The sequence below is a fragment of the Pseudorca crassidens genome, chromosome 7 (assembly GCF_039906515.1).
Source record: "Pseudorca crassidens isolate mPseCra1 chromosome 7, mPseCra1.hap1, whole genome shotgun sequence".
NCBI classification, from domain to species: Eukaryota; Metazoa; Chordata; class Mammalia; order Artiodactyla; family Delphinidae; genus Pseudorca; species Pseudorca crassidens.
In genome coordinates, this window is record NC_090302.1 from 115,652,559 (window position 1) to 115,668,070 (window position 15,512).

General features: G+C 41.7%; 1 protein-coding gene across 4 annotated transcripts in view; it reads left to right on the forward strand.

Moving 5' to 3' along the window:
• Nucleotides 1-15,512, forward strand: part of SPOCK3 (SPARC (osteonectin), cwcv and kazal like domains proteoglycan 3) — a 430,024-nt gene that overhangs the window by 380,549 nt on the left and 33,963 nt on the right. For 3 of the 4 annotated variants that reach the window (XM_067745423.1, XM_067745421.1, XM_067745422.1), the window contains one exon: nucleotides 6,859-6,978. The exons of the other annotated variant lie outside the window; for it this stretch is intronic. In XM_067745423.1, the coding sequence (XP_067601524.1) occupies nucleotides 6,859-6,978 (120 nt within the window). The remainder of the gene's footprint in view (nucleotides 1-6,858; nucleotides 6,979-15,512) is intronic. 4 annotated transcript variants of the gene reach the window in all.

Sequence of the window (15,512 nt, forward strand, 5' to 3'; positions counted from 1 at the left end):
CTGCATCCCATAGGTTTTGAGCCGTTGTGTTTTCATTATCATTTGTTCCTAGGTATTTTTTGATTTCCTCTTTTATTTCTTCAGTGATCACTTCGTTATTAGGTAGTGTATTGTTTAGCCTCCATGTGCTTGTATTTTTTACAGTTTTTTTTCCTGTCATTGATATCTAGTCTCATCGCGTTGTGGTCAGAAAAGATACTTGATACGATTTCTATTTTCTTACATTTACCAAGGCTTGATTTGTGACCCAAGATATGATCTATCCTGGAGAATGTTCCATGGCACTTGAGAAAATAGTGTATTCTGTTGTTTTTGGATGGAAGGTCCTATAAATATCAATTAAGTCCATCTTGTTTAATGTGTCATTTAAAGCCTGTGTTTCCTCATTTGTTTCCATTTTGGATGATCTGTCCTTTGGTGAAAGTGGGGTGCTAAAGTCCCCTACTGTGATTATGTTACTGTCAATTTCCCCTTTTATGGTTGTTAGCATTTGCCTTATGTATTGAGGTGCTCCTATGTTGGGTGCGTAAATATTTACAATGTTATATCTTCTTCTTATACTGATCCCTTGATCATTATGTAGTGTCCTTCTTTATCTCCTCTAATAGTCTTCATGTTAAAGTATATTTTGTCTGATATGAGAATTGCTACTCCAGCTCTCTTTTGATTTCCATTTGTATGGAGTATCTTTTTCCATCCCCTGTATTTCAGTCTATGTTTGTCTCTAGGTCTGAAATGTGTCTCTTGTTTTTGTATCCATTCAGCCAGTCTGTTTCTTTTGGTTGGAGCATTTAATCCATTTACATTTACGGTAACTATTGATATGTACATTCATATTACCATTTTCTTAACTGTTTTGGGTTTGTTATTGTAGATCTTCTCCTTCTCTTGTGTTTCCTGCCAAGAGAAGTTCCTTTCGCATTTTTTGCGAAGCTGGTTTGGTGGTGCTGAATTCTCTTAGCTTTTGCTTGTCTGTAAAGGTTTTAATTTGTCCATCAAATCTGAAAGAGATTCTTGCTGGGTAGATTAATCTTGGTTGTAGATTTTTCCCATTCATCACTTTAAATATGTCCTGCCACTCCCTTCTGGCTTGCAGAGTTTTTGCTGGAAGATCAGCTGTTAACCTTATGGGGATTCCCTGTTGTGTTATTTGTTGCTTTTCCCATGCTGCTTTTAATATTTTTCTTGATCATGAAGAAGAAGAAGTAAAGCTGTCACTGTTTGCAGATGACATGTTTCTCCTTGGATTTATCCTGTATGGGATTCTCTGCACTTCCTGGACTTGACTATTTCCTTTCCCATATTAGGGAAGTTTTCAACTATAATCTCTTCAAATATTTTCACAGTCCCTTTCTTTTTTTTCTTCTTCTTCTGGGACCCCTATAATTCAAATGTTGGTGCATTTAATGTTGCCCCAGAGGTTTCTGAGACTGTCCTCAATTCTTTTCATTCTTTTTTCTTTATTCTGCTCTGCAGTTGTTATTTCCACTATTTTATCTTCCAGGTCACTTATCCGTTCTTCTGCCTCTGTTATTCTGCTATTGATTCCTTCTAGGGAATTTTTAATTTCATTTATTTTGTTGTTCATCATTTTTGTTTGCTCTTTAGTTCTTCTGGGTCCTTGTTAAATGTTTCTTGCATTTTGTCTATTCTGTTTCCAAGATTTTGGATCATCTTTACTGTCATTACTCTGAATTCTTTTTCAGGTAGACTGCCTATTTCCTCTTCATTTGTTAAGTCTGGTGGGTTTTTACCTTGCTCCTTCATCTGCTTTGTGTTTTTATGTCTTCTCATTTTGCTTGACTTACTGTGTTTGGGGGTCTCCTTTTCGCACGCTCTGGGTTCATAGTTCCCATTGTTTTCGGTGTCTGTCCCCAGTGGGTAAGGTTGGTTCACTGGGTTGTGTAGGCTTCCTGGCGGATGGGACTTGTGCCTTTGTTCTAGTGGATGAGGCTGGATCTTGTCTTTCTGGTGGGCAGGACTGTGTCCAGTGGTGTGTTTTGGGGTGTCTGTGAACTTATTAAGATTTTAGGCAGCCTCTCTGCTAATGGGTGGGGTAGTGTTCCTGTCTTGCTAGTTGTTTGGCATGGGGTTTCCAGCACTGGAGCTTGCTGGTCGTTGAGTGGAGCTGGGTCTTAGTGTTGAGACGGAGATCTCTGGGAAAGCTCTAGCCGATTGATATTATGTAGGGTCGGGAGGTCTCTGGTGGTCCAGTGTCCTGAACTTGGCTCAGAGGCTCAGGCCTGACATCAGGCTGGAGCACCAAGAGCGTGTCAGCCACATGGCTCAGAAAAAAAGGGAGAAAAAAAAAGAAAGAAAGGAAAGAAAGTTATTAAAATAAAACTTTTAAAAATTTTTTTAAATAATATTTAAAGTTATTTTTAAAAAAAAAGAAGAGAGCAACTGAACTAATAAAGAAATCCACCAATGATAGCAAGCACTGAAAAGTAAACTACAATAAACATAAAAATCAGAAAATGGTCAGTCGCATACAGCACACCCCAAGTCTCTAGTTGCTCCCAAAGTCCACCTCCTCAATTTTGGGAAGATTCATTGTCTCTTCAGGTATTCCACAGATGCAGGGTACATCAAGTTGATTGTGGAGATTCAATCCGCTGCTCCTGAGGCTACTGGGAGAAGTTTCCCTTTCTCTTCTTTGTTCGCACAGCTCCCGGGGTTCAGCTTTGGATTTGGCCCCGCCTCTGCGTGTAGGTCGCCTGAGGGCGTCTCTTCTTCGCTCAGACAGTACGGGGTTAAAGGAGCCGCTGATTCGGGGTCTCTGGCTCACTCAGGCCAGGGGGGAGGTAGGGGCACGGAGTGCGGGGCGGGCCTGCGGCGGCAGAGGCCGCTGTGACGTTGCACGAGCCTGAGGCGCGCCGTGCGTTCTCCCGGGTAAGTTGTTCCTGGATCCCGGGACCCTGGCAGTGGCGGGCTGCACAGGCTACCCGGAAGGGGGGTGTGGATAGTGACCTGTGCTCGCACACAGGCTTCTTGGTGGCAGCAGCAGCAGCCTTAGCGTTTCATGCCCGTCTCTGGTGTCTGCGCTGATAGCTGCGGCTCACGCCCGTCTCTGGAGCTCGTTTAGGCGGTGCTCTTAATCCCCTCTCCTCGCGCACCAGGAAACAAAGAGGGAAGAAAAAGTCTCTTGCCTCTTCGGCAGCTCCAGACTTTTCCCCGGACTCCCTCCCGGCTGACTGTGGTGTACGCACTAACCTCTGCAGGCAGTGTTCACGCCGCCAGCCCCAGTCCTCTCCCAGCGCTCCGACCGAAGCCCGAGCCTCAGCTCCCAGCTCCCGCCCGCCCCGGCGGGGGAGCAGACAAGCCTCTCGGGCTGGTGAGTGCTGGTCGCCACCGATCCTCTGTGCGGGAATCTCTCCGCTTTGCCCCCCGCACCCCTGTTGCTGCGCTCTCTTCCGCGGGTCCGAAGCTTTCCCCCTCCGCCACCCGCAGTCTCTGCCCGCGAAGGGGCTCCTAGTGTGTGGAAACCTTTCCTCCTTCACAGCTCCCTCCCACTGGTGCACGTACCTTCCCTATCCTTTTGTCTCTGTTTATTCTTTTTTCTTTTACCCTACCCTGTTACGTGGGGAGTTTCTTGCCTTTTGGGAGGTCTGAGGTCTTCTGCCAGCGTTCAGTAGGTGTTCTGTAGGAGTTGTGCCACGTGTAGGTGTATTTCTGATGTATCTGTGGGGAGGAAGGTGATCTCTGCGTCTTACTCTTCCGCCATCTTGAAGGTCCTCCCAGTAGTATAATCTTCAGAGTGTTTATAAGGATTAAACTTGCTCATATCTGTAAAGAACTAGCAGTAAGTGTGCAATGTTAGCTGTTGTTATCATATCATTATTATTACCACAGGATTCTTAATTCCTGGAATGTTCTATTACAAGACATACATAACCTTCTGTTGAAACTTAAGCTAAGGTGTGTGTGACACAGAGTAAAGCTGTGTGATGTCTCATATTTTAGGAAATTTTTTTTAATGGTATTATTTTTAAATGTAAATTACTTAACCTCATAAAAATCATACAAGTTTACAAACATTTCATTAGATATATATGGTAAGCACTATATCACTAAAATTAACTAACACAATAAAAGAAAATTTATGCCATCTTTTCAACAGACTTTTTATCATTCTTCAGCAGGTATTTTATTGGATGAAACTTTGCTCTTTGCTGGGTGTGGTTTGGGAAAAATATAAGGTGGATAAAGGAAAGAGAACTAAAATTCATTTTTGAACGTTTATTTGTTTAAAGTAGGTAATGCATGAACATGGTGTAATGTTTAAAATTATAAATGAAAGTTAAATAAATATATAAATAAAGGACTATCATATGGGTGGGAAAAAATAAAATAAAAGTATAAATGTACATACACAGACGTCTCCACCTGGATCTCCTCTCCCCCATCCCCCTTGCAGAGGTGAAAGTCTCTCAGTCTCTCCTGTGTGTTTCCGGAGATAGTTTAGGCATACATGAACAAACACATTTTCCTCCCTTTTTATACAAACGGAAGTGTACCTAACATCTTTCGTGTTCATCTTTTTTCACCAGAAGCTGTAGTGTAGGTATTGTTCCAAGTCTCTACATAATGACCTTCTTAACGTATTAATGACTCAGAGCTTCATTGGGGGTGGATGTCCCTGGCTTATCCCACCAGGCCACTGCTGATGAGCAGTGTTGTTAACGCCCCTGCTGTTAGAGAAGTGCTGAATAAATGACGTTGTGCAATTTAAATAAGCTTGTGTATGTGTGGTACACCTGCAAGATAATTTTTAAGAGAGAGAAATGCTGGGTGAAGGGTTGGAAGCATTGTAATTAATTCTTGAAAGAAATTTAAAACTCTCTGTTTATTTTTGAATGTTAATAGGGGTTTAAGCACACAATTGAATAGGAAAAAAGAGATGAACAGTAAACATAAGACTGTCTCACAGCACTTTCCTTCCCTCATCTGGTTTCCCCCCACTGGAGAGAACTAGCCTCACCAGCCTTGTCTTTTCCCTCCAGAGATACGTGTCAGGTAAATGAGCATATGCGCTTATGTGGAAGAATGCCTTTCTTCAGGTAGGCTTTCGTCTTCTTCTGCATAGTAGTTTGTGGAGTCAGCAGACTCTCGCCTGGATGTCTCTGGGCACAGAGCTGCGGGCTGGAGTGTCCACGGTCACATTAGAGGGACTCTTTGTCTCCGTCCCTCAGCCTCAGCCAGCCTGGACATGACCTGTAAAGGTAATGTTTTCTTCCACCTTCACGTAGCTCATTGTTTCCCTGGATGAAATGATAGCTGTAAATCCTGCAGCCCTAACCCTTGAACAGCGATGCTCAAACCCACAGCACGTGTCCTGGGACGCTCTTTCCCGTCGTCCCAGAAACCGCCTAACTTCTCGCCGAAGGCTCATATTTCCTGTGTCTCACATCCAGTCGTCAGTTCTCTCTCTGATGGATCACATCTTCCAGTGGCTCCTGGGGAAAGGTGATGTGGGTGGTTAATCTTGGGATCTTGTATATTTCAAATATCTTTCGCTTACTCTCCCACCTGATTTTTCTGGATGTAGGATTCCCAGTATAAACTGCGAAGTAATTTAACAGTTGTCTTTCTGCCTGTCAATGTTACTCCTGAAAAGTCTGAAGACATTCCACGTCTTTATTCTTTGCACACGGCACTTGGTGTTGCTCTACCTCCACAGCTGTTTTAGGGTCTTGTTTCATGCCTCCAGGGTCCTGAAATGTCACAGTGATTTGCTGATACGGGTCTTCCACCTCACTGGGTACCGTGAGGGCCTATTAACCTGCAGTTTTATTTAATACCAGGAAGTGGTCTTAGATTATTCTTAAATTATATTTCAGTACACTGTACTATATTTTTTATGTTGTACATGTTACATTATATATAATACATATTGTAATATCATGTGTATAGCATATATTAAGTGTAATGTAACACTTTAATATCATTGTGTAAATTATTGTTTTTAACACTCTGAGTCTGTTAAAGGGCACTTGGTTCAGGAAATTGCACATTAGTTACTTGAAGAGGAATGAGGTCTCCGGTAACAATATAAATAAGTATTTCTTATATTTTCAAAATATTTTGGCAACAAATTACTGAATTTAACGTACCATATTTTAGCACTAGTCTCACACACACGCATACGTATTTATAAAATATATTCTGCTACTCTTATTGTATAGACTAATTTTAAGAACATAATTATTGGTAAATAACAATATTTTGAAAAGAGGAATTAAGTCCAAATGTCAGAGTTTGCTAACACCTTTTACAACAGAAATATGATATCATTTTCTTAAATATTTTCCAATCTTTCCTAATGTCAAATAAGAGCTCTTCCTTTTATGTGGTCAAAAAATATGTAGGATTAAGATTAAACCAAATAAAAAGCACATATTTATATTTGATAATTCCTACATATATTGACATACTAATGCAGGTTTATAAATCATAAGCTATTATAATAGGTAGAACCAATAATAAATGTGTACGTGTTCATTTTGGTTTTTCAGCCCCTTATTTCCCCAGACGATCCACCAGCATCTTCCCGTGATGTGTTCAGTACGTAAATATTATGACTAGATCCATGTGCTGTTAACAGGCAGAGCCTCTGAAGAGTGCAGGCAGAATTCCACTAGTCATATTTCTTTATTAAAGAAATGTTACTGTTATATTACATCTTGTTATGTTGCAAACACATACTTCGTTCTTCAAGGCTAAAGCACAATTAGCAACTGTATTCGTTTTCCCCTTTTAGTGGTTGTTACCTTTTAGGTATTGGAATAATTTGAGAACTGGCTCTGACGTGATGCTCAGTGACTCTTCAGGCTTTGTGTCGTTCCTCTTTGTTTTCAGCCTGCAGTGACCTGGAGCTCAGGGAGATGGCCAGCAGACTGCGGGACTGGTTCAAGGCCCTGCATGAGAGTGGAGGCCAGAACAAAAAGACGAAAGCATCGCTGCGGCCAGAGAGAAGCAGTAAGACTTCTAAATTTGATGTGTGTCGTTGTCTTTGATATGGGATTTTATGTCCAGTGAATCACTTAGGTGAAAGTTTACTGTTTACTTAGATGCAGAACAGAAGTTAGAACATTGAACTTAGAACAGAAGTCTGAACATTGTTTTTACTTCCAAGCTCAGCCATGACATGTATTTTGCAAGGAAATAAAGCGTTTGTGACAACTCCGATTGGAAAAGGAATTAGAGACAGCATTGAGCTTCCAGTTGAATTGAAAGAGTAGGAATATTTTCCAGTATTTTGGCTGAAGTGCTAAAGAGTAGAACAACACGGGGAGCAAAGGTAATAATTTTGAAGTGCTTAGATTTTTAAACAACACGATTAGCCCTCCTCCACCTTAGTCATTTCTGATTTGACCCAAGTATGTCAGTAGAAACAGGATGTTTACCACGCTGCAATTCAGATTCATCAAAGAAAGAAGGAAGGGCTTCCCTGGTGACGCAGTGGTTGAGAGTCCGCCTGCCGATGCAGGGGACACGGGTTCGTGCCCCGGTCCGGGAAGATCCCACATACCGCGGAGCGGCTGGGCGCGTGAGCCATGGCCGCCGAGCCTGCGCATCTGGAGCCTGTGCTCCGCAACGGGAGAGGCCACAACAGTGAGAGGCCCGCGTACCACAAAAAAAATAAATAAATAAATAAAAAAGAAAGAAGGAAATAAGAGCCAACTGAACCTTACATGATTCTTTCGTCTATATAATCTATATAAAAGTGTGTTTTAATTTCTTAGAAATAGGAATGCAACCTGAAATAGTGCACTTGCTGTGAATAATTTTATGAACTCTTCACTTTATATTTTTTCATTTATAAAAAATATCTATAACATTTTTCATGCATGTAAAAGAAAGATATTGAAACCTGAGCTTAACTGGGGGGAGCTTTCCAAGACCGCCTCATTCGCTCTAAGATGCAAGGGGCGAAGGTGGGACAGTGACCAGGGGCAGCGTCCCGCTGACAATAGAAGGGCCCAGTGCCCGCTGCTGATCGCCATGAGGCCGTGAACTCCCACTCACAACCCTCAGCTACCTGTTTCTAACAGAATCACTTGATAAGAGGGCACGGCCGTCCCTAATCTATGTTTCCTAAAATGCCCCATTTGTTTTCTTGTCACCAAGGAATTTTCTGTAATCCCAGCGCTTGGTGTTTACGGATCGTATTTGTGTTCAAAAGAATGTAGTCATTATTTTTCGTTCAGCTTTCACAGAAAAACATAATAATTGTGTGTGAATGTGTGGTGGACACATCTATATGCTTCTTAGGAAGTCCTCAAAGAAACCACAGTATTTCCCTACCTCGTAGGAGTGCTTCCAGGCTTGTCTCCAGAATTATCGTTTAAATTTTTGACAGAAGCTAATTTTTTGATGCCTTGAGAGTAAGTAAGATGCCTGATCTTACTTAATAGAAATAATAAAATATGTTTGCCCCTGTATTCATGTCTGGCGTAATGTAAAGTTTTGTTCCAGATCCTTCCGTATTGACTTTTTTGATTCATGTCCACACCTGTTCTCCCAATACACATACTTGGATATTTTTATTTCTCACTCTCATCTTTATCTGTTGAGCTTAGTTAAGACTAATAATCCCTCCTGTATTTGGAAATGGATAAAAAGAGATCTTGTAGGACACGCAGTACAATGCCTGGTTAATTGTACACATTCCTAAATATTATTTCCCTTTCTGGCTTTTTCTTACAAAAAATGAGACAGTCTTAATATTGTGGGCGAATTAACAGGAAGCCCTTTGGGAGTTGAATGTCTTTGCAGAATCAGTGAAACAGTAGGTAGAGGATTATTTATAGAGCCTTAAGGGGTCAGAGGCCAAAGGGAGTAAATCTCCAAAAGGAAGCTGTTAAAAGATAAGACAAGTCCCTAGATGGGGAGTGGCCGAGTCCCTCAGCTCCTGAGACCCGCCTACCCCTGGGTGAAGCCTCTCCTGACACCGGCCCTCCAGTGCTGGGCACCCCATCTCTTTTCTAGTCCTGTTTTTCCTCCATAGCATCTCTCACCGTCTACTATAATATTCATCTACACATTTTTTGTTTATTTTCTCTCTCTTTGCACACTAAAGAACCATAAATGAGAGATCCCCATTGTATCATCAGAATGTAGAATAATTTGACACGTAGCATTCACTAACGTTAAAACCGAGTAGAATTAATGGATGAAAGAAGCCATCAAAATACTACATTGTGTGGATATACCATAATTTAATCAAGCACTTGTTCCCCTAGGAATGATTATTTTCTCCTTCTCAATCAATTCTGCGGTTAATTGGTAGGCTTTTATTTCTGTAAGGAAGATTCCAGGTAGTCGAAGTAATAGGTCAATATTACTTCACATTTCAAATTATAAACAATAATAGATGTTACCAGACTGCTTTGCAAAAAGCTTAGGGCCTTTCTAATTTCTAACAGCAAAGCACGAAGAGTTAACTTTTGCCTTGATCCCTGGAAGTAAAAAAATTACTACCATTCTTTTTAACTGTTCATTCTGGTGAGCATGCTGTTGCATTTCATTGTTAATCTAATCTTGGTTTCCTTTTTTAGTAGTGAATTGTTCACAAAATATTGGCAAAGGTTGGCGGGGCTTTTGCACAGCAAAACAAAATAAAATGTCTTAGCTCAGGCTACTATAATTAAATACCCTAGACCAGGTGGATTGAACACTAGACATTTGTTTCTCAAATTCTGGAGACTGGGAAGTCCTAGATCAGGTGCTGGCAGATTGGGGTCTGGGTGAAGGCTCACTTCCAGGCTTGGAGGCAGCTGTCTTCTCACAAGGCAGAAAGAGAGAGAGAGAGAGAGAGAGAGAGAGAGAGATCTGGAGTCTGTCTTATAGGCCACTGATCGCATCATGAGGTTCTCCCTTCATGACCTAATCACCTCCCAAAGCCCACACCTCCAAATGCCATCACTTTGGGGGGTAGAGCTTCATATTCATGAATTTGGGGTGGGGGACACAATTCAGTCCATAGCACAAAACCAAACAAAAAAAGTCCTAAGTTATGTCAGCTTATATGTTTAATTCTGAGAAATCCATATTGATGGCTTACATTATAATTGTATTTAAATAGGTCCTTCTAGTACTTTTTGTGCTTTTTGCTGTATGTGTTTCCTGCTCTGTGTTTTAGATATATGGATTTATTTCTGTTTTATCCATTAATTATGCTTCTTATCCCTTTATTTTATTACACTGTACCCTACTTACCACTTTTTAGCATAGATTTCACGTTATCGGATAGTAATATTACTACTCCTACTTTCAAATTTATTACATTTGCCTGATATACTTGCTAACATTTTATTGTCAGTCTTTCTTTATTACTTAGACTTGTGTCTTTCTTGTAAACATACATAGTTGGCTTCTGAGTCTCTTTTTAATAATTAAGATAATAATTTTAATAATTAAGATAAACATAAGGCAGAGGAAAATATTCTGATCAGACACAGAATGTTTACCATTCAGGCAGATTGCCCAGAAGACAAAGAAAAACTTATTTGACAATCTCTCTTTTTTTTTTTTTTTTTTTTGTGCGGTACGCTGGCCTCTCACTGTTGTGGCCTCTCCCGTTGCGGAGCACAGGCTCCGGATGCGCAGGTTCAGTGGCCATGGCTCACGGGCCCAGCCGCTCCGCGGCATGTGGGATCCTCCCTGACTGGGGCACGAACCCATGTCCCCTGCATCGGCAGGCAGTCTCTCAACCACTGCGCCACCAGGGAAGCCCTACAATCTCTTTTCAAGAGTAGACCAATAATCCAAGAAAATTTTGTCATTAGAGAAGAAAAGAAATCACATTTTAGTTTTGTACCAGTATAATATTTAATACTAATTTTAAAATATGTGAATAAATACACCCTTTAAATATTAGCCAGCAGTGACCATGACAAATAATTTTGGGGGGAACATTTCATCATTTTTTGTATCTGTGTAGATTTTATCTTATACAGGTTTTGAAAATTAGTGTTAAGATAAATTTTATCTTAGGGTAAATTTTATCTTAGGATAAAACTATATTTTTAACAAAATGAGCTTTTTTAGACCAAGGTGGTTGCTCCTGGAGCCCCTGAACCTCTCGAGACCTGCCCCTGCTGGGGCGGAGCCCTGAGCTTAAGTGACCGCAGGGGCGGAGGGTCGGGACTGAGCAGAGAAGCCCAGGGTGAAGACAGTGGGGCCCAAGGGGTGTTCAGGACACCGTAAAAATGTCAAATAAGAAAAAACGCAGAGCGAAGCCTGCCGCGTGTCCTGCCCACCATCTACCACAAGGTGGGGTGTCACTGCAGGACCTTGCTTCGGACATGTGGGATCCCCATCCGATCCACCATCCATGTCTCGGGGGAAAAAAGGGGGGGAACAAACCCAGACTAAGTAAAGAGAGACTTTATTTAAAGACTCTTGCGATGGGGAGAATACCTCAACCTCAGACTTGCAAGCGTCTCACATCAAACAGAAGAAGGCTTTTCCTTTCCAGGAAGGGGTGAGCAGGGCTAGAAGCACCTATGTCGGGGAAGAGGGCAGTGGGCATTAAGAGGCAGCAAAACTGAGGACTTCGGAAATGCTTCTCTGCGCGGTTGACCCGCTTACCTACCAAGCAGGAATGTGAGACCCGGCAGACGTCTCTATGTTACGCAGAATTTCCGCCCTTTCACGGCTCTGGTCTGTGTTCTGATGTGTCGTCTGGGCCACTAGTTTGCTGCCCTCCTACAATGCACGTGCGGGATGGCTTAGCCGGGAAATTACGGTTTTCGGTCTACAGAGCAGTTGTGTACTTTTAAATGTGTGCGCCCGGAAGTACCCGAGTGTGTGTTTAAATGTAAGTGGGTTGTCTCCTCACTCCCTCAGCTCCGCGTGTCATTGATTTTTCCCTCCGGCTGTTGGGTCCTTTCCATGCGCTGACCTTCCTTCGTCTGCTCACTGGGGCCCGTCTGTTGGGGGCCGACCCTTCGTTGGCAGCCTTCTCTCACGAGGTGGGAAGAGCCTCCCTTTGGCTTTTCCTCAAAGCATCAGGAAAGCCCCCGGTCTCTGAGCCTTGAAAGAGGCCACTCCCCGCCGCGGGTCCCTTAGCTGGGCTGGCCTCCATCGTGGAACCCAGCCCGCGGTGCCAGGGCTAGAGGGAGTGGGTCTTGACCTTCCCCAGAGCCTACAGTTGTCTGCGGCCAGGCTCTCAGAGTCCGTCCCCTCCTGTCCATCCTCGGACCCCTAGTCTGTCCCTCCGTGGGGACGGGAAGCCCCCATCCTGACCTGTACCCCAACTTTAGACTGCAACACTCGCTGTACAATGAGGGGACAGTAGAATGAAGTCCATCCTGGGGGGGGGGGCAGGTCACTGCGTTTTGAGTGGTCAGAGTACCTGCCTTATGCTTCACCAGCCAACTTCCCGTTTAACCTAGAAAGAGTGACAGATCTGGAAAACAATTCAGAGAAAAATTCTTGTTTGCATTCAAACGTCGAAATATTATTGCCAGGGGCGAATATGTAAGGGAGGGCCAAGATGGGTATATTTTTCTTGTTGTGCGAATAAGTATGCTTAAGTGCCAGTATCTGTTGTTTAACACGTACCGTGTTACCCTTGAGATAGATACTTGTCTTTTGAGATAGATACTTGTCTTTTCATGGATCTGTATCTCTAGTGATGTTTAAATCAAAGGTAATTTTCATAAAAATGGCCCCTGTTTACTGTCTGGAAATATACAGTTTACCTTCTATGTTGTTAGACTGTTTGTGAATAGAATATTTATTTTCTTACAAAATAACTCTGAAAACTTACATCTGTTTGATCTAACCTTATAGACTAATAGACAGTAAGAGTCAGAGAATGAGTTCAGGGATGGCGCTGGCTGCCACTGAAGTGTGGGCACAGGAGAGTGGAGAATCGTGTCCCCGCGGATCTGCTTTGTCAATGCTTTCTGTCCTTAAACAATGTGAAATTCACTACTCTACTTTGCATGTGTAAAGTAATCGGCACATTCGTATAGTCTGAGTTCTTTATTATTATTTTATATGTATATAATTTAAATTATTAATTTTTCTGCACTGTTATGATGAGTAGAAATACAGATCAAGCCATGAAATCCCTTGTTTTCCTTTATCCGAGTCTTATAGCCCAGCTCACTGTATGTTAATTGCAGAGCCACTCCTCGTCCTTAGCTGAATGCAGAGTGGGGAATACACTCTCCTCATTCCTACCCTTAAGCCAGATTGCTAAGAACTGTTAGTACAAAGGACTGTAGTGCCCTCACCATTGCCCTGATGTCTCTGGGCTCTGGGAGGTCTCACAGGATTTGTTGATCAATGTATCAGAAACACTTGCTTTGTATTTGCTGTTTTGAGGTCCTAGGACACGCTCCCCCCGGGGGTCTGTCCTCACTCACCTCCACCAGCTTGTTGCCCAAATATCCAGCCTCAGAGGGCTGCGCTCCCATCACATGTAAAACAGCAACACAAGCTTACTTTCCTTTATAGCATATGTCACTACGTGATATACAGATGTTTCCTAGTTTGTTTTCTGTCATTTCCAAGTAAAACGTAAGCTCTGTGAGGCCAGGAACTTTCTTCTGTGGGATCCCCAGCTCCCAGAAAGACAGCCCTGGCACACAGCAGGGACGCAGGAGCAAGTTGTTTAGTGAATAAGTTAAAATCTAATCACAAGTTTTCATCTAAAAATTGGTCTAGTTTCACAAGAGTGATAAAGTGGCTTGTAGCTGCCTTCCCATGTTTGCTGAACAGGCAGGTTCCAGGAGGGCAATTCTCTGACTGTAGCGGGATTGAAATAAACGGATCAAGACTTGATGAAGCTTAAATGAGAAGGTACCCTACTTCTTTTTATAAGGCAGTGAACCCAGAATGTGGACTGTGCTTTATAAGGAAGGGGAACTTGCCAGCCTCTTACACTGGCTACCAAATTAATGCTGCTATGCATTTTACATTAGTTAAACATCTTGTCACACAGCCCAAAATAAGGTATGGTGAAAATAGTGGGTTTCTTTTCCTACTGGTTATTGTAGTAGTCATTCTTAACTCTCAAACACAATAGGACACTAACCTGAGATTTTAATTGACCAGATTTTATCACAGCCATTACATAAAGGATTTTATAACCCTTACCCAAGAAGAATTGATTGTTTATCTGAATATTGGATAGTGTAAATATTACATAGTTAAGTGGTTTCAGTTGACAAAAAAGATCGATAATGTTATAGCTTCTTAAGAAATTAACCAAGCTGGTAAAGTTTGCCATTATTTTTTAACAACTTAAGTCTACTTTATATTAAAAAAATCAGGCTTCTTCGGTATGTTTTATTTGGGTATAGTTTAGAGCTGTCACAAAGGAATAACCGTAGAAAAGCGCCTAAGATGGTAAAAAACTTAAAATGTATTTTATGAGAAGGTGAAGGAAATAGATCTATTTGGCCTCTGATTCTGTTATCATCATACCATGAAAGTACTGTTTGAGCCTTTTTTCAGTATATATGTTGTGCCTAACTAAACTGTATGCTTGATATATTTTGTTTTCTTATCTAAATCTCCAAAAATTTAAGAACAGAAACACTATACCAAGGTTTGTTTGTTAATATGGTTGCAATTGTGTGTGTGTGTGTGTGTGTGTGTGTGTGTGTGTGTGTATGCCTGTCCGTCTCTGAAAGAGATACTTATATTAATTTTCTTTTTGTCAGTTGGGAAGCATCTGGACTTCAGAATCATATGCAAAATCCTCAGATTAACAGTCTGACTAGGATTAATTAAGATAACGTCTGGGCTTCCCTGGTGGCGCAGTGGTTGAGAGGCCGCCTGCCGATGTAGGGGACACGGGTTCGTGCCCCGGTCCGGGAAGATCCCACATGCTGCGGAGCGGCTGGGCCTGTGAGCCATGGCCGCTGAGCCTGCGCATCTGGAGCCTGTGCTCTGCAACGGTAGAGGCCACACAACGAGAGGCCCGCGTACCACAAAAAAAGAAAAAAAAAAAAAAAAAGATAACGTCTTACTTTTGCTTTCCTACCCACCAAATGCTTTGCTCAGTCAGACAAGGTGAGAGACTACTTAACACTCAGGTAAACAAACACATTCTAATTTCTTACCAAGATGACACACTTTATGTCTGCTGCCTTCACATTGAGAGGAAGGTTGAATTTGGAATCACGTGGCTTAAAAACAATGTCCCATTTTAATTTAATCAGGAGCATTCTAGGTATAGCGGGGAACTTCATTTTTGAAAACAAAGGTCTCTAAAGCTGGTGGATACATTTTCTTTTCTTATTTCAAGTAATAAAATGAAAATTCAGATCACTGCTTGTTTTGTTTGTTATCTGCATTTTCTTCTTTTAGCAGGTAGATCCAATAACTCTCTCCATAATAAAATTTAATTATATACTTCAGTATTATTAAGGTATTGTCTTAATATTTAGATATAATTTTATAGAAATTATGTATTTCCTATTTAGCTAGATTGAAATTATGTATTTCATATTTAGCTAGATTGAAACGATAAATATAAAATAAGGTGC